Source organism: Lissotriton helveticus, chromosome 7 (assembly GCF_964261635.1).
Source record: "Lissotriton helveticus chromosome 7, aLisHel1.1, whole genome shotgun sequence".
Classification (NCBI taxonomy): Eukaryota; Metazoa; Chordata; class Amphibia; order Caudata; family Salamandridae; genus Lissotriton; species Lissotriton helveticus.
Genome location: NC_136068.1, coordinates 553,377,388 through 553,404,361, shown reverse-complemented (window position 1 = coordinate 553,404,361; position 26,974 = coordinate 553,377,388). Strand labels below are relative to the sequence as shown.

Here is a 26,974-nt window from a genome sequence, read left to right as displayed (position 1 = left end):
CTCCCTTTCTTGTAGGCCAGTCCATCACCCTGCCTACCTTTTACGCTCTGCCACATCCCTCTAAGAAGGAGGATTAACTCCACAAGTAAACCCAAAAAGAGCATTGCAGTTCTACCTTGACTGCACCAAAGAGTTCCAGGTGGATGACCAACTTTTTATGTGGTATGCCGAAGTGAATAAGGGAAAGGCTGTGCAGAAATGAACCATCTCAAAATGGATTGCGTTCTTTAAAATCTGCTGTGCATTGGCCAACAAGCAACCTCCTGAGGTATTGCGTGCTGATTCCACCAAAGCCAAGGCTGCGATCATTGCATTAACATGTGGAATTTCGGTCCTGGACATCTGTCAGGCAGTAACCAGGCCTTCCTGCACATTTTCAAAAAACACTACTGCCTGAATGATCAGGTCTGTCGGATTGGACTCTTTATCCATTTGATTCCTGCAGGACTTTTTGGTGTGAAATTGTTTTGCAGACCGACCTCTGGGAAGGTATTGCTTGGGTATGTAATCCAAGGTAAGGAATTTGCGGCTAGAAGTCAGGTGCACAAGTTACTTACCTTCAGTAATGTCTTATCTGGTAGAGATGCTATCTGACTTCAGGTTCCTTACCGACCCACAAATCCTCCCAAGCTGCAAACTGATTTCTGGGGACAGGGCTGCACCTCTTTCAGGACCCTAGTTTTTCAAACCAGTGGTCAGTGTTTTTCATGGCTCTGCAGTCCTGGCATGGAAAGTCAAGAAAAGAAACTGATGGCAGCGTGCTCTGGAGACTAGTAGTGCACTATGCATGTCACTTCCGGCAAAGACAATGCCGACGACGCCACTGTGAGCAAAATAATGCCACCTTCTGCTATGCAGGAGGTACTGCTCATGAAGAATTCCAAGGTAAGGAATCTACAGCTAGATAGAGTCTCTACCAGATAAGGGGTTACCGAAAGTAACTATATTATAGTTAATATCACATGTGAGGCCACTTTGAGAATAGATATGGTAATTCTGCTATTTAGTGTGTGAATTGGCGTTTTAACGTTTCAGCAGAGAATGGCAGATTGCAACCTGGAAGGTTTCTGTTGTTTCTTGTTTGGTTGAAACTAAGAAGTGGACACCCTATATATGACTTTTTTTTCAAATATTTTATATGAAGGATAAATGGGCGGTCAGAAAAAGGTGGGAAAAAATGGCAAGACACCAGATATTTTTTTTAAATTTGTGGATAGGAAGGAGGAATCTAGTGGGGGCAAAGAGTCTGGGCCTGATGGGAAGTGGTGATGGAGAGCATTTTTAGGTCTCGCCTTAGTTAGCGCACCCACTTTTACCACAAAATCTATTGCTCCTTAATAAAATCGAAAAAGGACTTAGAACCTAATGATTATTTACTATTGGTTGCCTTCCTCATCACTTTCATTTCTTTAGCTGCTTTAATTTTGCCAGTTGCTTCTGACATCTCAGAGGGCTTTGGGAGAATTTTGGTTTCACTTCTTTAGATTTGACACACATACATCAAAGCACTTGTTGCAGCCCAAATTGTTCAATTAAGTGAGAAATATCAGTGACGCAGCAAAGCGTCATTTATAGTGATCTATAGTTTGTGCAATGTACGCTACTAAGCTAAGCTGTAATAGCGCAGTTAATGGAATGTGTGATCGTGCCAGCACTTCTGGCTTGCAAAAGTAATTTCAATAAACATCTTGGACAGACTCAGAAATTTAACATGGCGCAGCACAAGCAGCTGCCTTGGGTTAGATTTCTTTACAAAGTCATGCAAGGCCACACAAATCAGGCCTTGCGTGGTTTTGTAAATATTACTGAAGCCTTTGCATTGTCCTTGTGCTTGACCTAAAGTGGTAGGGCGGCCGCGGGTGGAGAGGGCATCGGGTTGGGGGAGAAAAAAAAGAATAATAATTTTTAAAAAAGACGTACCTGCTGCAGTGCTCCGGTCTGCTCCAGTTGATGCCCGCATCGCTGCTTCTCTCGGTGACCGATGGCCAGAACGGAATGGGCCCTCCGAGCACAGGCTCCGTATCCAATCCAGGAACTGCTCTCACATGAGAGCAGTGCCAGGATTGGTCTGAGCGGTTTTGTTTGCCGCTCAGATGGTGCATTGGAATCTGTGCTATTTCTCCAGCTCAGCTGAATAACACAGCCTGGTTGGAGAAACATAAGTGCATTCGTGTTTGGTCGGTCTCTGACAGCCGGCCAAACACACATGCACACTTATGAGTGCACTTTACTCCTCCCTTCCATGCTCGGCCCACCCTATATTTTTGTATTGGGCTCAGACAGCATAAATAAAATGATAATAACATTGCGTTCATATAATTTTATTTATTGTCTGCTGGCACGGACTGTGGGGCGACACTCATCTGCCATTACGGGGAAGCAGCCCCTGCTACTAATAGCATAAATTGTAGATCCGTAGCTCTCAAAAATGGAGTGCTTTTTACCATGGCATTTACTAGAGTTCTGTGTTACTGACAGCTAGCGAGCTATAATTGTATGGGCATCTTTGTTATGGAGCAAAAACAGATTGTGTTTGTTTGGTAATACTGTGTAAATAGACCAATCTAACAGCAAATATGCCAACATAAACTAAAGCTCGTATTACCAGTTGTATGCACACTTATTTTGTTTTCATTGTACCCTTTGTGTCCCTGTCCAACTGTTATGTGTGTGTTCATTACAAAGGATTGGGACTCCTGTGAAGCAAGGTGCACTTTTAATATCTCGTGCACTAAACTCTTTCACATCCTCTGTGTTTCAGATTGGATCATACTTTGGAGCAGAACTGTGCACTGTGGACCTAGACCGAGATTCCAACACAGATCTGGTTCTTATTGGTGCCCCAATGTACCACAGACCCACGACCGGGGGCATTGTGCATGTCTGCCCCATATCACCAGAGGTAGGTCACTGACACCAAAGTATGTATGTGGAATGTCCCTTTAAAGATTTTAGCGTCAAATCATGCCTGTTTGATAACACTGCCTCACCCAGTCAACAAAGGGTTATTGTTGGGAGGTACTTTGATTGGAAATTAACAAAAACAAGCATTACACAATCCAGTAGTTTATTTATTTATTTATTTTATTTTGAAAGTTTTATATAGCGCGAACAAGATCTTTTCAGATATCAGAGCGCTTTACAAGGACACGGGGGTGATAGAGTAATACACAGGTTACCATGTATTTACAATTTCGTCAGCTCTAGATCCCCTCGAGGCGTGTTGTACCAGCAGGACACAACCCAACCCCTTACCACTTAATACCATTACTGAACATAAGGAGGCGCAGTATCCATCTGCGCCACATGTTACCATGTATTTACAATTCGTCAGCTCTAGATCCACTCGAGGCGAGTTGTACCAGCAGGTCACAACCCAACCCCTTACCACTTCGTCCATATGAGATACCATGTTGCTTCATCCAAGCACCGGCTACTAGGGTAGGGCAGGAGAGTCCAGGACCACCAGCAGGACGGCCCCCTCTCCCGCCAGCCCAGAGCTCCAATGACTGCCTCCCTGTTGCAAGGTCAGGCAGTTTCCGCATAAAGAAGTCCCCGGGCCTTATTTCTTTAATGTGCTAATCAGTCTTTGGACTCCTTTTTATCATACGACAGAACACCGAACTGCAGTATGTTCTATCATTAACTATTTTATTTGGGGTTCATAAAAATCGAATAAACACAGAAAAATGTTTTTAAGCAGGTAACATAAATTATACCATCCTTCAAGAGAGACATTGCAAGCAAGAACTTGCCAAAACATCTTCAGATCCACAATCCTCTATGCAGTGGCTGCAATATTTTGCCAGACCAAAACACTTCTTTATCGTTCTCACGTGAAAAATGTATTCCCTTATAGTCCTAAGAACCTATCAAATACTTCCAGCTGCTTTTTCTCCCTTACTATTTTTGTTCAAGTGACTGGTGCATAAGAACCCCCTAATATGGAAGGAATATTAGTTTTCCTGGCTGGTTTTCATTACACGTATGAAAGGAAAGCATTGTGGGGATGATTGTTTTGTGCCGGAAGGGACACATTCCTGCACAAAAACAATCACGAGAAGTGTTTTCCTATTTCTATGTGTGCTTCAGAATGCAGCACATATAGAAAAAGGAAAAACCGTTGAGAAATAAAGGTATTTCTCCTCGTTGTGTCTCCCTTACGCCTCTCATGGGGAGGCACAGGCGTTTGTTGCATTCAAAATATTTGAGGGAACAATCTAGTCCCAAATAATGAAATCAACAACTTTTGAATGTGTGGCTGCCTCCCACCCGGCAGTAATGGATGACAGGAGCAAGTGACCAAGGGGTCAAGGCTTACCACATTATGGCAGATTGTCTTCACCTAGACCTCACCTGTGAGACTCCCTGCATCAGAAAATGAAAACCATTGTGAACAGCCAGGCTTGTGTGCATCTCACACATTTCCCAACTCCTCCCAGGATACGGTTGGGCCTTGGAGGCTGCTTGTCCCACCCCACCCTGTGAAAAGTTTGGAAATGGGTGGGGTGCCGTGCACCGTCGCTGATTGAGAAACATCCTTGTGAAACCCAGTGCTTAAGCTGAAAACACCCAGGCTGTTTTCAATCAGCAAGGCAGTAGTACATCATAAGAGGCAGTGGCCTTACAGCATTACAGGGAACATAGGGTCAGGATTGAATTCAGGTAAGCCCTTGAAACCTGCAATGACAGACACATGCTCATTAGCGCATAATCCTGACCCTTGCACAGATCAAAGGCCAGAAGGTCTAAAAAGGTCAGTACCTGCAAATATTGAAAAATAAAGTAGGAGGTAGGAATTCAGAAGGGGGGTAGGCCCTTTTGCCCTAAGAAACCAGCCGCCCGCAAGGCAGTTCCCAAGGTAGCACTGTCAACATTGTGTTCCATCATACACCATCCCTTCTCGGTCATCCGCTGTGTCCAATAGCTCAGAAATCAAAGGTGGACTGCTGCATAGTAATGGAGAAAGGCAGGGACCCCCAACCTTCACTAGTTTGAAACCCAACAAGCATTGTCTCAAAAAAAAAAAAAAAAAAAAGCATTGTCTCATGGTGACTAATTATTTTTCGACAATTCTGGGAATGTGGAATGTCAGTGTTTGAAAAAAAATTTGAGAATCTTTAGGAAGAATAGATTTTATATACACTGTTATGCTGCCTAATAATGAGAGTGTCTTATAATTCCAGCTATTGCGTTTAGTTTACACCCCTCTTTTAAGTTGTTGGAGATAGATTGCCTTGGTTTTGGACAGATCGGGGACCAAAGCAAGCCCAAGGTAGTTGATTATATTGACTGCACATCGTATTGGGGTAATTTCTATATTCGATAAAATACTGTTTTGGGAGGTGGGATTTTTAGATTTACTGTCATGGAAACATTGATTATAAATCCTTAGACCTTTTGATGAGTTGCAAGTTCCTCCAACACATGGGGAAAAGAACCCAAGGAGTATGCCGCCAAAAGCAACATGCCTTCTGCAAAAAAGCGCAGTTTTCTTTCTCAGGTCCCAAATTTGATTCCCTTAGTATGGGGATTAGTCTGAATGCACTTGACCAGCGGTCCAGAGTAGGGGCAAAGAGGAAGGGAGCTAGTGGGCATCCCTGCCTCGTGCCTCTACTAATATTCACTCATTGTGAGTGGAGCCCATTAACACTTATTTTGGCTGTGAGGATACTGTATCCTACCAGAAGCCAATGCAATCCTTCTCAAATCCCCACAGACCCCAGGTTTTGAACTATTGATGCCTTATTGATTTGTGAAAGAATATGGTGGGTACAAATTTGGTGAAAGAATTTAGAAAAGGTTTCTCTAGAGCATTTTAGGAACATTGTGTTGTATCTCAAAGATATACCAGATCCCATTGATTATATTCACAGGTTTCAAACAAGGTTTAAATCCATGGACTCAGGAATTAACTTTGAGTTGCTTGAGCCATTTTCAAAGCGTCTTTGACCAACAACTAGCATCATTATAATTGAATTCCTGGTAAATCCAGGTCAAATAGCAGTGATTAATCTATTACTTGGCTTTCCATACTGAAGTATATGTCATGAATTGGTTTAAGTCGTTTCTGACCAACCGCCGGCAAGTGGTCTGGGCACCTCCGTTCTCCGCCGAAATGCCGCCGCTCGAGGTGGGGGTTCCTCAGGGGTCCATCCTGAGCCCCACCCTTTTCAATATCTATATGGCCCCTCTTGCGGCGGTGGCGGAGTCTTTTGGTGCCCAGATCATCTCCTACGCGGATGATACCCAGCTTCTTTTCTCGTGTGGCAAGGGGGAAGATTTCGACGGCGGGCGGATTCAGGATTGCCTTGAGGCCGTCTTTGAGTGGTTTCAGGGACACAGTCTGAAGTGCAACTCAGACAAGTCTGAGTTGCTCTTCTTCGGCTGCCCTCCCGACCCGGCCTGGAAGTCATGGTGGCCGAGTGATATGTCTCCACCTAGCACGGTTTCAGTAAAGGCGAAGAATCTTGGCTTCTTGTGCGATGTCGACCTTTCCCTGAGACCTCAGATCATCGGGCTGACGGGGAAATGTTTCGGCATCCTCAAGATGCTACGGAAATTTCTCCCTTTGCTGTCCTTTCACCACAAAAGAATTACGGTGCAGGCCCTGATAGGATCACGCCTCGATTACGTGAATGCTCTCTATTTGGGGCTTCCTAAATATCTGATGGCCCGTCTGCAGGTTGTGCAGAACTCGGCGGCCAGAGCCATCTTTGGACTGCCCCGGAGGGCGCGGGCCTCGGAGCTTTTGGAGCAACTCCATTGGCTTCCGATTGCCAAGAGAGTCACGTTTAAGACCTTGACTCTGGCTTTTAAGGCGCTCCACCGAATTGGTCCTAACTATCTCCGTAAGCGGATAGCCTTCTATGTCCCCAGAAGAGCTCTCAGGTCTGCCTTCGAGGCCAAAGCCGTGGTTCCTTCCATCAGGCGCTCTCGAATCGGAGGTCGCTCCTTTCGGTACCTTGCGCCTCGGTGCTGGAACGATCTCCCTCGATCCTTAAGACTGATGACCAATCTGTTAGCCTTTAGAAAGGAGCTAAAGACCTGGCTTTTCACTCTGTAATCTGTGTCTTTTTTGGAGCTCTGTTATGCTGTACCTCTCCTTGTTTCACTCTTCGCCAAAGCGCCGGGACACTCCTCCGAGTAGCCATGCGCTATAGAAGAGCCAATTTAACATAACATAACATGTAAACTCGATTAAGTAGTAGTTGATGGTTCCAAATGTGCCCCTTTTGTTTATCAGGCGCTGAATATGTCGAAAGAGCCAGAGGCATACTCACTTCATAAACAGCCAGACTTCTCAATGGCTTGCATTGCCCCTGCATCATGCAAGGTTGTCCAAACACAACACAAGTCTTTAAGTGAGATTTAGTATGCGTGGCTCTGCGTTGTATAGTAAATCTGGATTAACGCAAGAGAGGGCAAGTTGAGGCCAGGAGAGGTGTAACGAGGAAAAATATGTTTATTTCTCTTCATTATTTCTTCTTTCTACATGTGCTGCATTCTGCAACCCACATAGAAAAATGAAAAAAACCGCAGAGGATCTCTTTTGTGCAGGAAGGTATCCCTGCCTGCACAGAAACAATACTGATTGTAATGCAGGCGCCCCAGCACCATGGCGCAAGGGTGTCTGCGTTGGCTCTTGGCAGCAACAAGTGGGTCAGTGCAGAAGGAGAGCAGGAATATGCCATATCTTAGTATTTATGGTGCATTTGTGCCTCTCCCTTTTGCGCAAAATAGCAAGTTGTCTTCCTGGGTTGTGTTGCGTTGTGCAAAATATTAGCAAATATGCCTCAAACTGAGTAGAACTAATTGGCAAGATATGCCCCCAGACACAGAAAAAATGTCAGGGGTAAAGTTCCCCAAAAATATGAAACTTATGACAATGGGGCTGTAAAATATCAAAGAGCACGTTAGGTCTTATTCACAAATGCCTTAACTCTGACCAGGTGATAACTAAAACACCTGGTAAATATTACACCCGAGGGTAATGGTAGTTTGCGGGTGTGGAAATGATTACTGATTTACTCTGCAATTCAGAATAAATGCATCAGCTGCATGAAGCACACAATACACATTATGCTCCTGCATGTACATCCTGTTCGATTTTTGGGCAGATTCATATACTCCCAAGTAGTATACTTGCACAACATAGATGGCATGCATTACCTTAATGACTTAAGGATTATTTTAAGGATCTAAGGATATGTGGGTGGAATAAATCAATGAGATGATTTATAAAGAGGAAATAGATTTCCATAAATGAGTGATCCAGGGCTGTAAGACTGAGCCAGGGCTAGCTGAGGATTCAGACAACAGTGATTGAAAACGTTTTTAACATCTTACAAAAGCATTACACTGAAGACGGCTGGTCTAAATCAGGTGAACCTTTGGTCCAGAGTTTTGCATAGTAGTGAGCAAAAAAATGTGAACCTTTTGTGGCATGAAAATATCTAGGAGTTTTTATGAGTCTGGCATAAGAAGATCTTAGAGTACAAGTGGGGCAGCAAGAGATAAACCAGTCCTAAAGAGAGGCATGCACTTTCTTGTAGAATGCTCTGTGGGTAATTAGAAAGGTTTTTAATTTAATTAGTTTCTTAACATGAAGTCAATGAACGTCCCTTAAGTGCTTGGAGATTAAGTGGGGATGGGAAATGTTGAAAAAAGAGTCTGGCTTCTGCATTCGTCCTAAAAGTGTCAAAGGGAAGGCTAGCCATACTTGTTCTTAAGGGATGCAGAAGTGCGAAGCATCAGGAAACAACAACTAAAATTGAGTTAAAGGTATGATCTGTAAAGAAATTGACCCCCAGATGCCTGACAACAGAGGTTTGGGCTGAAGGCGAACCTAGTTCAGACAGCCACTTAGAATGAGACCATAAAGAGGGAAGGAGCCAAACATAAGGATCTCAGTTTTTGGGGAATTCAGTTGAAGACAGCTGTCTTTCATGCAAGTGACTACAGAAGAAAGGCATGTTTTGAGAGAGCAGCTGCAGCCCCTCTATTAGGACTGAGGAGCACCACAAATGCCGTAACTCTGACCTCTACCCTGACATAAATAAAACGATAATAAAACAGGTTTTAAACCCATTTTATTATTGTTTATTATTGTTTATTGTAATCTCCCTGGACCCGCCCCCAGGACTCTGACAAGTCTTGGGGTGGGTCCATGGGGATGACACTGCTGGTGCGGAAGTGTTGGGCTGTGTTGCTGAGGCTGGGAAGAGAAGGCACAGGCTCCCAGTCTACCTGGTAGCGCATATTGACAGTGCTCAGGCCAATCCTGATGCTGCTTTCAGGTCAAAGGATTTCCTCAGTGTACTCGCTGCTCTGAAGTCGCACGCACAACCAGTGTACTCATTGGTGGTACTTACCACCCCACACATTGATGTCCATTCCCTTGGAGATACTCACCCACTGCCGCCAGGACGGAAGTACAACCAGCGGAGAAATAGATCTCCATTCAGCCCATCTGTCCAACAGCCCTCAAGAAGTGGTGGGTTCAATACCCTGACGAAACACGTGTTGGCTGGGCATCTGATCTGCATTAAACAGAGAACAAACGCAACATTGGATTACAGTGATTGTAGTGTATCTGTATATCTCCACTCTAGACTCGCAGCACTTGCCCTGCAGACATAAAATTAAGTGTGCACTGCCCACCTGTATCAATTGTTCAGAGGCCTTGTGTCTACCTTGGGGTTCAGGGTTATCCCCCCGCCTGTGGCACCGTCTCCAACTGACATTTGCCGCACACATATGTACACCCACGCAGGCGCCACCGCATACTACATCACTTTAAACCCGTTTTTGATTGAAAAATGATTAAATGTCCTATCGTGACATCTTAGGGAGGGCTTCATATATATATAATGAAACTATCCATCCTTTGCTGTGAAGATCTCCCGGGTCAGGAAGCCGGTGAGCCCGACCTTGGCTTACAGCTGCCGGGTTGATTCCCCCTCATTAGGTTTGGCTGTGATGCTTGAATGAGGACAGGCAGTACATTAGGAGACTGTAAGTAAATTAAGTTGTGTCCCTGGTGTGATGAGAGCACCGATTGAAACCTGACCCTGCACAACAGTGTGCTTAATCTGCACGTTCACCCGACCCTCTACAATACTGGAACATGTATTTGTTTCAAAAACCGGGACTGTCCAGGCAAATCCAGGATGTCTGGACACCTTAGGTATTGGTATAAAATTGAGGGTCTTAGTAAGCTACCTTGAAAGAGGGTGACATTTCTAGTACCCACAATATAACTATCTTTGACATGCATTACCTTTTCTCCCAAAAACGTTGACATTGACATGGAGTTGAAGCTATTGAATACGGTAAAATGTTCATGTAAAATGTAAATCCAGTATTTGTAAAGCGCAAACAGTTACCCGGAGGCATCCCGGCGCAGGGGCCATCGGGAAGATCACATGGGGCTGGGCTGACCTGCTGCTGGTGATCGAACCGTGGGCCCCAGATTCCAGCGTCAGTCGCCCTGGCCGCGGCGCCATACCTCTTGCCTACGGTGGCAGGACCGTATTCAAAAATAGGACAGTTGGTCACACAATGTTCTGCAGAATCACAAAAATCTAATAGGGATACAAATAGCATTTCTGGAGTTGCTCCATATTCACAAACACCACTTTCCCCCCCAAAGATCAAAGACGTGGGAGACTGTCGATGTGGGCAGATGGTACTTATGTAATTCTTTAAGTCTCACTAAAAGACAGCTTTTAGCCAATACCGATTCTGAAAATGGGCTTTGGTCTAGCCATTTGAATCTCATTTGCTTTCTTTTTACTCAGTGGCTTTCCCTCCACCTCTTGTGTTTCCTCTCCCATGGTGCGCAGCTTCTTTACCATTGTTTTGATTGGATGACTTGTATCCTTCCACTGTTTACATTCAAGGAACCACACGTTTCATTTTCTTTGAGCACTAAATAGGAGTGACTGTGTTGTCTTGCACACTCTTAAATGTACAGCTGGTTTGACATTTGCCAAGTTGGATTTTTGGTAGGTTTGATTACTACTTCGGATACTGCATGCGCTGGTATGCTGTGGACAGCTTTGGAGAAACCATTGAGCGGGGGTGGCATCTCCAACCACCCAATACCTCAAGATCAAAAGCAAGTTAGAAATGAGTTAGGAAAGAGCTACTAAGCAGCTAATACATCCGACCTACTTGTCCTAGCAATGTGGGAACGTTGGTACAGCATTGAGGCTAAATCTGCTCAATATTTTAAAAGTTGCCAGTTGAAATATACCTCATGAACAGACAACCAAGCAGTTCACCATTCTCTGGTGGTACATGCATCAGCTATTTTTCGATGATGAATTACAAAATGTACAGATGTTATTTTTCTGATTGTGCGACTCAATAATACTAGGTCAACCCATTGAGTTTACCAGTGTTCTGCTTATTTGGATGGGGCACTTATCAACTCTGGTTTTGAGAAGTGCAACTAGTGTCTGTACTGCTGATTCACAGTGCTGTGGGTACAATAAAAGGTAGTATTTGGGAGGGCGGGCAGTAAAGAGAGCACAGAAGGATTACAGAAATGTACCTCTTTTCCTTTCCTCTGTATCTCTGTATTCAAGAACAGTTGTTGTAGATAAACTCCATTACAAGGTATCTCACAGATCTTTTCATATCCAATAATGTTTCTTCTCAGCAGATTAAGTAAGCCATCACATTAGTTCCACCTGAAATTGTGTCTCAGGGAGTGTTTCAAAAGTCATGCACTGACTGAAATTAGAGGGCGCAGACTTTAATTTCAAGAAGAGAAACCTCCATGCTTCACAAATTAGAAACTAAGATCTTGTGTTTGCACATCAAACCACAAAGGGGACCTAAGTGGCTTTAAGATTCCCAAAGGATTAAACATTACAGCATTTGAGTATATATTGGAAGATATGATTCACAATGATTTGAAATATATCAAACACTACACCTTTTTGTGATTCTAAAGAAAAATTAATTTCAGGAAAGATGTTCTGTCAAACCTTTCTTTAATAATTTGATTCCGCAAATGTTCTACATGAATGCTTTTCCAGGACAACAAATACATCCAGGTGCATAATCTTAATGTTGGAAAAAACCCTTGATGTACTTGTTCTACGGTGACACAGTTATTTTATTTATGGGAGAGCCTGCGGTGTTCTCATGTCCCCCTCCCTGACTACCTTGTCTTTGTTTCTGATTGGGAGGAACACCCACACCTCTCTCTTCTTTTCTCTATACCTAGAGTCTTCTCTTTTCCTTTACTTTAATAATCAATTCCTACATACCCTCGTATATCTCCCCTAGATACACAATACTATCTCTGTTCATACTTGTTCCCAAGAACTGCTGCCCTTGTCAGCATCACAATGACAATATCCTATCTATATTCTTTTGCCTCTACCATATACTTAGCCATTGTGCTTCAGCTTCTACTGTACGCATATACCTCTAACCCTACCTATGCCACAGTCAAACAACTTCTCCAATACTACACTAAATCTTCTGTCTATACCCTAATCGATGTACCCCTTCTTATATTCTAGTACATTTACAACAAACAGCACCTTTATATCTGTACTCCAGCCTTTATTCTAGGGTCTCTACCACTATCTATATATAAGTTCCTCTTCCCCTCCCAGTACCCTCGTACTTCTGTTCCTACCTGTAAACTAATACCTCTACCCCACAATATGCTAGTATTTCCAGAATCAGATATTCTGTTCTCACTGATTTCTTAACCAGGTCCCATATGCTCAAAAATCCCTATCATCACCATTTTCTGAAACTCTTATCTGTGTCCATGGCATCTCCAGTATAAGAAGTTCTTAAACTTTCTGCATTGGTATGGGGCGTAATCGTGTTTATGGATTAGGAGGGTGGGTATCCCTTTCTCTTACTCTAGTCCATCCCTTGCTCTGTTCATGAAAGCTGTCACATTCATGATTGAGCCAGCCTTCTCATTCATTCCTTGCATAAACAAGGTGGCTAAACATGCAAGTGTTTGTCTCAGATGTCTCAGAAAGAAATCACCACCTCATTTCCCATGGCCTGGAAACAGCTGACAGTTGAGAAACCTGCTGCTCGAGTAGAAAATCTACTCGAGTGGCAGAAATAAGCAGCACTCTGATGCGCCACGTGGTGCTGTTCCTGCTAATTTTACAGTGCGTGACAAGCTCCAGGCACTAAAAATCTGCGCAAGCAGCGCAACATTCCTTACTCCGCTGCTTGTGGAACTATGCAGAATCTCGCTGAGTTTTTAGGTAACTCTGTAGAATTCCATGAAGTGAAACTCCACATGCTCCACCCATCCCTAGTGATATTTTGATTATACCTTGGAAATGCCTACCTGGAGGAAGCCCACCAAACATTTATTGCACCAGTAAAAGTTAAACTGCATTCAGTGACAAGGCTGCTCAGCACAGCTAGCAAAAATACTGCATGAACTCCTTTGGCTTTCCATCCTGGCAAGAATCCAATTCATCCTGTTTGCATTGTAAGGCTATACACTAGACAAAAACTCCACACCTGGTAGGTGTGCTTTCCATATCTTATGTCTCCGAACAATTCTAAAACCCGTAGCTATACTCCTGGAGTCGAGATTCCTAAATTTAGGACTGGGTGCACACTGAAACAATCCTGAACCAAAGCCTACACTACATCATGGGACACATTGCCCTCAAAACTAGTGAAAAAATCCTCATTCATTTTTAGGAAGCAATTGAAAACACATCTCGTTCCACAGTTACTAAATTGGCTTATAGTACCGTGTAATCCGGTAAACAACGTTTACCACAAATTTTTTACTACGCGGTACCTTTACCACGCGGCCGTTACAACGCAAGTCGTTACCACGACTTGCGCTGGAGGGCGCTGTGGGATAAGGAATTTTATAAATTTATATTCCAACACCTTCCCTAGTATCCACGGGGACTGGTGTTGGAATATAAAATTATAAAAATCCTAAATCCGCGCCCTCCAGCGGCCGCGTGGTAAAGGTATGCGTTGTTACAACCTGCGTTGTAACAACATACATCCGTGTAATCCTGTCTAGGAGACGGCTCAGCCCCCAACAAATAGTTCTCTATTTCGCTTTTGCTGATCATTGTTTTAGTTTGCTGAAACACAATGATTCTATTGTTCCCAGTTTTCATGGGAAGCGCCTGAATATATTTTTGGTCTATGTACAGTATAAAAGAGTAATGCATAAATAAAAAAGAAATAAAAACATGCTTTTGATTTGCACACCTTTCGAAGGTCTGCCAGAAGATGGTGGCCTATTCATGGCCACTGTCTTGGATTTGCTTCATTATTTTCTTTTTGTTGGTTGCCAGTCTCATTTCAGTAATTGGCGGCTGGCCTACATGGGTAATCGGTTCACAGGGTAGGTTTAATGACAGTCTGTCGTTCATTGTTTATACTGGGTATTTGTTTGCTTTACTTTTTTGGATAAACACTATTGAAGGATCTTGCTGATGCAGCTTATGCTGTGGTTTTACTAATTGCTGTAGTCTACGGTGCTGTAATGTTTTATCATGAAGTAAGGACTTAAACGTTGTTTTTCAGAGGAAATACCTTCACACACTCATTTGAAATGGGCCGTGCATTTAGAATTTGCCGTCATGTCAGCCGGTCTTTTCATGTCATGTCCAGGGATAACTCTGTCTGAATTGTGACATTCCTTAGGGATAGGAGGTCTGTGCAAGGATGGTCACTGTACTCCACCTTGCCTGTGCCGGACCTGTGTCGGACCTGAGTACTCTTCCGCTTGCCACCATATCCTCTTGTGACTCTGGCCCATTGTTACTGTCTCCTTGGGCCTAAATGCAGGTAATGGAAAAAGTGTGCACATAGCAAGGGTACAATTTGAGGATCCACATTAAAATGCCCCTGACATGGTGGTAGTTTTCTCCCTGCACTTCAAGGTCATTTTTTGAACTGTTAGAAACGGGACCTCTGGCCGGCCAAGGCTCGCGCCAAGGTCAGTCAGGGATCACCATTTCTAAGTCAGGGCTAGGGAGTCACACCCCAAGATAACCCCCGCTCACCCTCTAGGTAACGTGGCGCGAGCAGCAAGGCTAATCTCAGAGGCGATGTGTAAAGCGTTTGCGCGCGCACCCCAGCGACAACAACCAAAGGCCCACCACAAAGGAAACTCCACACAAGGTTATATCAAAAATAGCCTTTGTATTATAATAATAAAAACACATTAGATAACACACACACTTTACAATGTGCCAACAGGCACGGGCAAGATTTACAAGGGATTATGTACAGGACAGGGCCACCTGGACCACTGTCAGGGGTATGCACTTGTTAGAAATAATACTTGTAGGTATAACACTTTAGCACATAAACATACAATGACTGTAACACAGAAATAGAAAATGTAGCATACAACCAGTAACTACTGGTAAAGGGAAAATACCTCCTACGCCACCCTAAACTCTGTAGGGAAATCACGCAGGGAACCAGGACCTATGGAAGGAAAACCTATCACTTCCTACGCCACCCTAGACTCTGTAGGGAAATCACGCAGGGAGCTAGGACCTTATCATCAGGACCTATGGAAGGAAAACCTATCACCTAAGCAAGTCACATTTAGCAAAGGGAAGGAAACCTAAAATAATCACCTAGGCAAGTAACATTTAGCAAAGGCAATCAAAACATCAACATTCCTCTAAGCAGGTCACTTTTAGCAAAGGTAATGACACCAACAATCCTCTAAGCAGGTCACTTTTAGAAAAGGTACAGGTTAGAACATTTTGCGCAAGAAGCACATATCAAGTAATTACAATGCGCGGGGTGCACAAAGCACACTACTCAAAAAGGTCCCTCAGGCCAACTGGCCTCGAAAGGGGCGGAATGCCCTGAGTCTCAGTGTCAGGGAGGTCTGCGCAGGCAGCACAGAACACAAAGCCTAAACGTGGCAACTGTCCACTAAGTGCTGGACAGTTGTAAATATGCACTGGGCAAACGTTGGAGCCAGGAGGGCTCAAGGACCAAATGGGCAAGGAGCCTCTCAGGGGCTCACCAAGCAAAATGTGCCAATAGAGCTCAGCGCTCTAAATAATGAATATGCCCCCAGAGCCTCTCTCAGGGCTCTAAACGATGTGGGCAATGAAGAGCCTTTCTGGGGCTCATAAACAAATAGGGCACGAGAGCCTCTCAGGGCTCAAGGAACAAAGGATGGCCCCTCTAGTTGGAGTCCCTCACGGGGGACTCAGGAATCAGTAATGCCCCCAGGAGCCTTGGGGCTCCAAACAGTTACAAGCGCGAGGTCGCGCTATGGGGGAGGGGCGGACACCGGCAATGTGTCCCGCGGCCCCTCTCCCTCCTTTCAGGCACTCACCGGGTGTCTCGCTGCTGGAGCAGCGCGGGGCTCCTCCCCTCACTCGGGAGCCTCGCAGACACGGGAGCAGACGTCCTCGGTCTCCCGCCTGGCCTCGTCTCCTTTCCCTCCGCCTGACTTCCGCCGGGGCCGCCAATGGCAGCGCGGCCCTGGGGGTCAGGAGGCGGGACTTCCGGGTCACACTAGGCAGCGGCCCGGCAACAGCTTTCAGGGCTCCCGGGCTGCGGCGGTGAACACGGGACAATGCCGGGTGGGCACCGGCTCGTAAACAAATAAATACCACGGGGCAATGCCGGGTGGCACCGGCCTTCAATTAATAAGATAAAGCGAGGTGGCACTCGCTACGCCAATAAATCGGCGAAATCGGCAATTCAGCTGCAATGCCGGGTGGGCACCGGCAAGGTCAATAAAGCGCTCCCAAGCGCTCAGGGGCACAGGAGAGGCGCGCTCAGCGCTTAGGAAGACAAGCAAAGCGCTATTGAGCGCTGGGGCATAAGGAAAGCGCTCCTAGCGCTACAAATCAAAATCAGGGTGCCTCCAGGCACAGGAAAGCTCCAGCAGGGTCTGGAAGCAGGCAGAGGGGCAAGGCAGGGCCAGAGCCAGCACACTGGGTCTCCAGGCAGGGAGACAAGCCAAGTGGCGGTCCTCTTGGCCCCTGCAGCAGCAACAGCCCCCTCTGGCAAGATCCTAGGCAGAACCAAGAACAGGACAAATTGTATGGGGACACAGCCCCTTCTTATACTGTAAAATCCCTTTGTCTCAGGGTGCAGGGTGGGGGAGAAACCAGTTGCAGCTGGCTTGGGAGTACCCTTGATGGCCCAACCACCCCTTTCATTCACTGGGGAGGCTTGGGTCGTTAGACAAACCACAGGGGGGCGGAGCCAGCATTGTGTGGGGAAAAACCCAGCCCATCCAGGACCCAGGTGCACTCCTCCCACACATCACTCATGCTGATCTCACACTCACCACCGGGCAGACCCATCCAGACTTCCTGGAGCCTGGCATGCCAGCCAGCTCCAGCCAATCACGCTCCACTATCCTCACTGCACACATACATCAATGTCCAGAAGTAGCACTTCCCTTCTAGACACATACAAGCCGCACATACCATCTTGCAGCATTCGCTCTCACGAGTTCATACATACTAAACTCGAGCCTGCACTCCCCACACATCAGGAACTAACATGGACACACACATTCTCCATGCATTCCTATGGGAGAGCAGGCCAGCCATACTACACGCACGCACTTTACTCTGGGGCACAGGGAAAAAGTGCGCCAAGACCCAAAAATCACTACACAGGGTCACAAATAAAGGCAAAAAGATTAGGGGTGAACCTGCCCTAAGGCCCAAGTCTAACACGACCCCCTTCCAGCCAAAACGCAGGGCAGACCGATCACCACCGTGATGGGCTTCCCTGCTTGGGGCGATAAAACAAGGACGCGGGCCCACAACTGCAGGGACACCCTCCTGTTTTACGCCACGGTGAACCCCTAGGGTTCCTTCTAAAACTACTGTAGGGACTAACTGGGGTACCCCACTGATACTCTCCAGCTGCCCTCGACCAGGACCAGGCCCTAGGCCATCCAGGTGCCACTGGATCCTGCCTACTCACAAAGTGGGGGGTAGTAACCCCTGGCACATAATAGCCATGCTCCACTCTTCCTGTCTGCAAGACAGGGCTAGACTTCCACTGGTTCTCCAGCCTAGGGTCTACAACCTTAGGTGGACCAGGAGTCTCAGGGAAGGCTCTCCTCCCCTTACCTCTTCTCCTAGGGTTCCTCCTCCTCCTGCGAGGGGTTCCCTCTAAACAACATTCTCCCAACCTAGGGTTTAACCCCTCAGGTGGTACCGGGGTCAGAGGTGGGCTCTCCCACCCTCTGCACCCCCTTCCAGAGTCCTGCTCCCTCCCAACCGGGGCGGTACTTCTGGAGAAAGAACTGGTCAGGACACTGATTACAGTAGTCCCACCCTTCAGGTCAGGCGGATCCTGAACCTGGCCTTCCAACCTCCGGTCTAGAACCTTTGGTGGAACCAATGCCTGGCATTCCAGGACTTCTGGGGACTCACACACCATCCCCCTGAGGCTAGCAAATGACACATATGTTGGGTGACTGTCTGCCTGGCGCAGATCTCCCGCCTCCTGTCCACCTGACAGTGCGCAAAGATCCCCCAGCACAGAAGTGGTGTCACCATGGTCACTACACGGGATCCTAGCCCCACTGGGTAGTCCCTGACCCACTGGTTCTTCCACTGGGGAACTCCCCCAATCACTCCTCACGCTGGACTCCGGTACTCTCCCTACTGGAGCAGTACTGCCAGACTCTATAACCATGGAAGCTCCGCTTACAGATGCTCCAGGTTCTCTACCCACTAGGAGATCTCCCTCAAGTGAACTAACAGGCAAGTCTAGGTTCCCTTCCTGGTGTTCCCTAAAGGAACCATCCAGACTCTGTGACAAGGCTTCGGGCGTCTGGGGACTCTCGGTCACACACTCACTCCCGCTCCACTGAGACAGGCAGTCAGCCCCTACACCCTCCTCACTAACCAAGGACCTAGCTGGGCTACTCTCACCCTCCTCCACCACACTGGGCTGGAAGACACCTGACCCACTATTGTTGGAATCACTCACTAGTGACTCAGAAGAACCTCTCGCACTGTCCCATCGCTCTGCTTCCGCTGCCAGCTCACATGCGCCAGACAATCCACACCCCAACAGGTGTGTGCGCAACCCTGGTGAACAACAACTGAGCAGGTGCTCTTTGACAATCAAATCAAAAAAGATGTCAAAATCATCTTCCGTGTGAACCTTTACCCAATCAAACAGTGTCCCACAACATTCGTCCTCAAAATCTTCCCAAGACTGGTGAGGCAGTTTTCTAAGATTCCTGAATCTCAACCTTAACTCCTCTTCTGGGGAAACAGGCACCATACTCGGGGAACTGAGAGTGGGACTGTCTACACTTATATTTAAAAAGCTGCCACCACTGGACTCCACCCTCTCTGGGGAATCCAGACAATTACAACTGTGCGCAGGGAAGAGTCTATCCTCTAGGGCTGCTCTCTCACGGATGATGGCCCTTCTCTCCACCTCTATCCTCTCCTGCGCTAAGAGTCTTTCGATCTCTAGCTGCGCCATAGCCTGGGCATGCTCTAACATGAGCTGTTCCATCGCTAACTGGTGCTCCCTTTCTTTCTCCCTATCTTCCCACTCTTCTGGGGACAGGACAAGGGATGGGGCGCTGGTACTGACACTGGGCCCAGCAAGGGACTCCCTACCTATGGGGTCCTCACTATCTGCTGGGGCCCAACCACTGTCATCATCCAACTCACATTCTTCATCAGAATCTTCAGGGCTCCCCACAGACTCACCACCCTCATGGCATGTGGCCTGGTCCCTTTCCTCGCTGCGCTCAAGATCCCTTTGATCCTTATACCATTGGATCAGGTGGTTCCTAAGTTGGTTCTCAGTATCTGACTCATCCACCCCTATGTCTCTCTCTCTACAGAACCTTTCCAACTCCTGCATACTGTACCAAACTAGATCACTGAGATCAAAAACAGGCTCCATTTTGGCAGACGTTCTCAAGAAGAGTTTGACACAGGGAACCTGGGGGTCTGAGCTTACACAGGAGTACACAATTAACAAAATTCAGCAAGATTCCTATCTCAGGGAACTTGCACTCCACTGTCCAGTGTAACACACCACTCATTCACACACAACCCTCCCCTCGGACTGGTAAGGCAGTTTCTACCACCCCTGATTATCTCAACCTGACCACTAGCGACACAGGTACCAAACTCTGGGAGCAGGGCGGGGAACAAGGTACTGGACAAAATACAAATGACACCTTTCAGGAGAAGCAAAACTGAACTTCCCTAAAAACAATAATCCCAAAAATGTGGTTATCTAAAATTGCAGAGTTTTGAAGTGTGGCCTGTCGCCACTGTGGTACAACGCAAACGCAAGTCCAATCCGCACCGCTAGCCACCAATGTTAGAAACGGGACCTCTGGCCGGCCAAGGCTCGCGCCAAGGTCAGTCAGGGATCACCATTTCTAAGTCAGGGCTAGGGAGTCACACCCCAAGATAACCCCCGCTCACCCTCTAGGTAACGTGGCGCGAGCAGCAAGGCTAATCTCAGAGGCGATGTGTAAAGCGTTTGCGCGCGCACCCCAGCGACAACAACCAAAGGCCCACCACAAAGGAAACTCCACACAAGGTTATATCAAAAATAGCCTTTGTATTATAATAATAAAAACACATTAGATAACACACACACTTTACAATGTGCCAACAGGCACGGGCAAGATTTACAAGGGATTATGTACAGGACAGGGCCACCTGGACCACTGTCAGGGGTATGCACTTGTTAGAAATAATACTTGTAGGTATAACACTTTAGCACATAAACATACAATGACTGTAACACAGAAATAGAAAATGTAGCATACAACCAGTAACTACTGGTAAAGGGAAAATACCTCCTACGCCACCCTAAACTCTGTAGGGAAATCACGCAGGGAACCAGGACCTATGGAAGGAAAACCTATCACTTCCTACGCCACCCTAGACTCTGTAGGGAAATCACGCAGGGAGCTAGGACCTTATCATCAGGACCTATGGAAGGAAAACCTATCACCTAAGCAAGTCACATTTAGCAAAGGGAAGGAAACCTAAAATAATCACCTAGGCAAGTAACATTTAGCAAAGGCAATCAAAACATCAACATTCCTCTAAGCAGGTCACTTTTAGCAAAGGGAAATAAAAGAACAAGGCATTACCTAAGCAGGTCACTTTTAGCAAAGGTAATGACACCAACAATCCTCTAAGCAGGTCACTTTTAGAAAAGGTACAGGTTAGAACATTTTGCGCAAGAAGCACATATCAAGTAATTACAATGCGCGGGGTGCACAAAGCACACTACTCAAAAAGGTCCCTCAGGCCAACTGGCCTCGAAAGGGGCGGAATGCCCTGAGTCTCAGTGTCAGGGAGGTCTGCGCAGGCAGCACAGAACACAAAGCCTAAACGTGGCAACTGTCCACTAAGTGCTGGACAGTTGTAAATATGCACTGGGCAAACGTTGGAGCCAGGAGGGCTCAAGGACCAAATGGGCAAGGAGCCTCTCAGGGGCTCACCAAGCAAAATGTGCCAATAGAGCTCAGCGCTCTAAATAATGAATATGCCCCCAGAGCCTCTCTCAGGGCTCTAAACGATGTGGGCAATGAAGAGCCTTTCTGGGGCTCATAAACAAATAGGGCACGAGAGCCTCTCAGGGCTCAAGGAACAAAGGATGGCCCCTCTAGTTGGAGTCCCTCACGGGGGACTCAGGAATCAGTAATGCCCCCAGGAGCCTTGGGGCTCCAAACAGTTACAAGCGCGAGGTCGCGCTATGGGGGAGGGGCGGACACCGGCAATGTGTCCCGCGGCCCCTCTCCCTCCTTTCAGGCACTCACCGGGTGTCTCGCTGCTGGAGCAGCGCGGGGCTCCTCCCCTCACTCGGGAGCCTCGCAGACACGGGAGCAGACGTCCTCGGTCTCCCGCCTGGCCTCGTCTCCTTTCCCTCCGCCTGACTTCCGCCGGGGCCGCCAATGGCAGCGCGGCCCTGGGGGTCAGGAGGCGGGACTTCCGGGTCGCTCTAGGCAGCGGCCCGGCAACAGCTTTCAGGGCTCCCGGGCTGCGGCGGTGAACACGGGACAATGCCGGGTGGGCACCGGCTCGTAAACAAATAAATACCACGGGGCAATGCCGGGTGGCACCGGCCTTCAATTAATAAGATAAAGCGAGGTGGCACTCGCTACGCCAATAAATCGGCGAAATCGGCAATTCAGCTGCAATGCCGGGTGGGCACCGGCAAGGTCAATAAAGCGCTCCCAAGCGCTCAGGGGCACAGGAGAGGCGCGCTCAGCGCTTAGGAAGACAAGCAAAGCGCTATTGAGCGCTGGGGCATAAGGAAAGCGCTCCTAGCGCTACAAATCAAAATCAGGGTGCCTCCAGGCACAGGAAAGCTCCAGCAGGGTCTGGAAGCAGGCAGAGGGGCAAGGCAGGGCCAGAGCCAGCACACTGGGTCTCCAGGCAGGGAGACAAGCCAAGTGGCGGTCCTCTTGGCCCCTGCAGCAGCAACAGCCCCCTCTGGCAAGATCCTAGGCAGAACCAAGAACAGGACAAATTGTATGGGGACACAGCCCCTTCTTATACTGTAAAATCCCTTTGTCTCAGGGTGCAGGGTGGGGGAGAAACCAGTTGCAGCTGGCTTGGGAGTACCCTTGATGGCCCAACCACCCCTTTCATTCACTGGGGAGGCTTGGGTCGTTAGACAAACCACAGGGGGGCGGAGCCAGCATTGTGTGGGGAAAAACCCAGCCCATCCAGGACCCAGGTGCACTCCTCCCACACATCACTCATGCTGATCTCACACTCACCACCGGGCAGACCCATCCAGACTTCCTGGAGCCTGGCATGCCAGCCAGCTCCAGCCAATCACGCTCCACTATCCTCACTGCACACATACATCAATGTCCAGAAGTAGCACTTCCCTTCTAGACACATACAAGCCGCACATACCATCTTGCAGCATTCGCTCTCACGAGTTCATACATACTAAACTCGAGCCTGCACTCCCCACACATCAGGAACTAACATGGACACACACATTCTCCATGCATTCCTATGGGAGAGCAGGCCAGCCATACTACACGCACGCACTTTACTCTGGGGCACAGGGAAAAAGTGCGCCAAGACCCAAAAATCACTACACAGGGTCACAAATAAAGGCAAAAAGATTAGGGGTGAACCTGCCCTAAGGCCCAAGTCTAACATGAACTTTCCACGATTGTCAAACCTGATGGTCTGCAACAGCTGCTAATCATGGTGCTCAGCTACCTACCCTAAAAAGGGTGCTCAATCCAATGCAATTTCTAGGCAGGAAACATCCATCAGATTGGTATTCATGGTGGCAGATCCAGTACTGTCCCCATGAAAGGGAGCATTGCCTTCTACTGCCCCCTAAATAAAAAAGGGCAGACGCAACATCCACATTTTTGTGGTGTATGTCCTGTCACAGCCATCTTTCATCTGTTATATTTACTTGTATGGCCCTTTACAATGAGTCTTCTCCACCTTCATCCATTCCAAATGACCCTCCTTCCTATCTGTACACGTTGCAACTGACTGGCTAGTGCACACAGACAAAGGACCTGATAAGAACCTTGAATGTTTTTAGTGCATGGACATCGGAGCTGGGATCTTCGATTTCAGCTGGTACTGTAGGGCTTCTGAGTAAGAGCTGGGCACCTTCTTCGGGAAAACTTTGTGTGCTCCCCTACATTGTGCTTTAAGGGCGGAAGTTGCATTCAGATATAATGACAGTTCCCTTGGCTGTCCTTCCTTGGAGAAGTAGCAGGGTTGCATTGAGCCCCAGACTAACCCTGCACCTAGGGGTGTACTTCCTTGAGTAGTGGCCGGAGGAGGTACAGGAAATGTCTCCTACTTGCAGGTTGGGTCGGATGGGGGCTCTCTCTGCCCCGGCCACAGACCTTGGCATGGCGCTCTGCATGTGACGAGTGTACACTCACACCCAACCTTGCTGCTTGGTTGGGACAGACAGGAGGAGGAATATTGGTTTGTATCTGACTGTGCGAGCATTGTATGCACTTGCTAGGTGTTGCAGAGGTTGTTCAAGGGCCATTTTGAGCTCCTGCCCTAAGTCTCTGAACATGCAGAATTTTCTCTGGGTGTGCATCCACACCCATGGAAACCAGTCCTAATGTCTCCTAGCCCTGCAGTCTCGGGTCTGGAGTTTGTGGACCTGGAACCACCAGGTCCAGAATTTGATGACTCTTTAACTCCAGATCCAGTGACATCGTACCACTTATAAAACTGATTGGTTTGAACCAGTCATAATCTGCTATTCATAATCAGGGCCAAAGGAAGATAGCTGAGAGGTGAGGGCAGTATTATTTATATAGCGGTCTGTAACAAAGAAGTTGATTCAAATGAAATCATATATCCTGAGGTGGTAAAGGTAGGAAAGTGGAGTGCTTACTTTCAGGTTTCAGAAGCACCTCATGAAGTCAGGACATTGCCAAACAAGAGTGCAGAGCAACTTACTTGCGAATACCATTAAGTAATTCTGGACTTCCCGGCAAAAAATTACAGCTCCCTCGTTTTCCTTAGAAAGCATGTTAATTTCTTCATTATATGCCATGACTTGTACTCCCTACCTTCTAGAGCTAAAAACCACTGGACCTTTGATCAACATTGTTGGAAAACGAGGCAGCACCTGTGAGGCCTGCACAAATAACATGACTACATTTGTTCTTCACTGGGAACCAAACACCCAATTGTAGCGCCTGACTTTCAGAGGATAGCGTTGAAGAGCAGTCTTGGACGTAATCAAGGGAGGTGGTGTAGGCTAGTAATCACCATTACAGGTGCGCAGCAATAACACTCAAGAATTGATTGTCCAGTCTGTGCTTTGCTTTATAAAAGTAAGAGTACATTTATTAAACACACACTACTCAATACTATGCACCAATTTACAAATATACATAAGCTGTTGGAATTACTTTGTGACATTGCATAACATCTCTACCCCTCTGGCAGGGGGGGTGGGGTCTAGTACCATCACTCCCATATATGTACATCAGCTTGCCCCCAATGCAAGTAGTTAAACATAACCTGAAGTTAGGGCGCCCTGCGCACTGGCACCATCCCAGTGGCAACCCACCCCATTATCTCAACAAGCATTTAAAACAGGTAACCATGCCTTGGTGACACACAACCCGGACTGAGCATTTCCTACGGACCATGAAGTATACACCTCTACATCTTAAGGGCTAGCAGTCTGGGTTCTTCACCTAAGCGCAGCAGCAAGAATACATGTTTAAGCATCACTTTACAATGACAGTACTCATCACAAATGGGGATCATTAGAATGCATTGAAATTACAACCCCTGAAGGCCTAACAGATGAAATCACAGGATTATGCATATACAGCCAGATACCCTAGCAGGAATGTCTGACAATATAACCCCACTTCGTTTATCACCTTACACAGGTACTTCACATTACACATGTGACCTTCAGTCCATCTAAAAGAAATAACATCAGTAAATGCACTACGGTTGTAATTTCACCTCTTCACCTCAAGGCGATGCCTTTTTCCAGACATCCCCAACTCAGCCCTTCACTCCTTGATGCATTTCTCCTTACACTCTCATCTGTAGAACAAAAGCTCCAGCCCAGAAGGTGTTAAAATGCTGGCTGAACCCTTGAGGGGTTATTTCTTGGAAGTCCCCAGGACACGTAGGGTGGGACTTTTCGTCTTCGTGCTCAGGGAGGCTGCGTTGCTCCTGTAGCTCCCCCTGCACCTCTTTCACAAATGAGGGTGACCCCCTCCTCTGGGGGTTACCAGGCACCAAAAACTGAGGATTTCCCCATGCCTTGCTAGGTATTATGAGGGGCTTCAGGCTCCTTTCCGTGAATATTATAACAGCGGCTCTCCCGCTGCGTCGGGCAGAGCCGCGATGTGGGCCTCCGGCCATGGCATCCCTCGTTGGAGGGTCCGGTCCCATTCGGACCCCCAGGTGAGTGAAACGGCTCGGGGAGCCCACCCCCAGCCGCCTATGCCCATTTTCAGGGGCCCTGTCCCACCCGAACCCCTGGCTGCATTTCCTTGTTCTGACCGCACGGTGGAGGGCAGCTCAGGGAGCCCACTCTCGCTGTCCCCGCATTCTTCCCCCTTGGCCAGCACCTCGCGTGCTGCCATGGGAGACGGCACTCCTCTTCTGGTCTGCCCGCTCCAGCGGGCAGACGCGCAGACCTTCGCCAGCTCTCCAGCTCTCCAGGGGCATCTCAGGGATGAGGTCCCGGGCCCCTCGAGACCTCTCTGCAGGGGGGCGTGACGGCGCTCCTCGCCCCCAGCTCCTCGTCTTCCTCGGGGCCCAGGGATGGGATCCCAGGCCTCTTCTCCCTTTCCCAGGGGGGCGCGACTGCTGTCCCCTGCTTCCGGTTTCGGCTGGGGCCAGGGTGGGCTCCTGGCACCCCGAGGAGGGCATTTTTTTGACAGGGGCGCAACGGCGCTCCCTGACTTTTCTTTATGTGGGGGTAGCCCCTGGGACCTGACCCACCCCGAGGGCATTCTCTGAACTGGTGGCAGAGCCCCACGCGCCTCGTTGTTGGTTGGCCACAGGTCAAAGGTCGCTCACCTTCTGGGGACATATCTCAGCCCCCAGGGGTCCGATCTTCCTGATTTTGGCCTCTTCCTGCTCCTGGTGGTGCTCCCCAGCCACTGGGAGCACTCTCCTTTGCCCTTTGGACCTCTGGGAGGGGGATTCAGCAGGGAGCTGTCTTCACTGGCTCCCTGCACCAGCCTTTGGCCTGCTCTCCTCCTGGGCATCTCTTTTCCCTGCCCAGAGGCCCCTGCTTCTGCACACTGGTCCTGGACTCTTCTCCTGGCACTGTTCAGGATCCTGGGGTCAGTCAGGGGGTTCTTCCTTCCAACTGCCCATTGCCCCAGGCTCCAGCACCTTCTGCCTTAGCAGACCACACCTCAGAGAGAGCTTCTCTTCCTGTGCAAGTTCTTTTAGGAAGTTTGGGAGGGGGCTGGCAGGAAGTCTCTGTT

General features: G+C 47.8%; 1 protein-coding gene across 1 annotated transcript in view; it reads left to right on the top strand.

Moving 5' to 3' along the window:
• LOC144768737 (integrin alpha-M-like) overlaps positions 1-26,974 on the top strand; it is a 364,452-nt gene that overhangs the window by 162,490 nt on the left and 174,988 nt on the right. Inside the window, exon 13 of the mRNA XM_078652620.1 lies at positions 2,762-2,902. Coding sequence (XP_078508746.1) covers positions 2,762-2,902 — 141 coding nt within the window. The remainder of the gene's footprint in view (positions 1-2,761; positions 2,903-26,974) is intronic.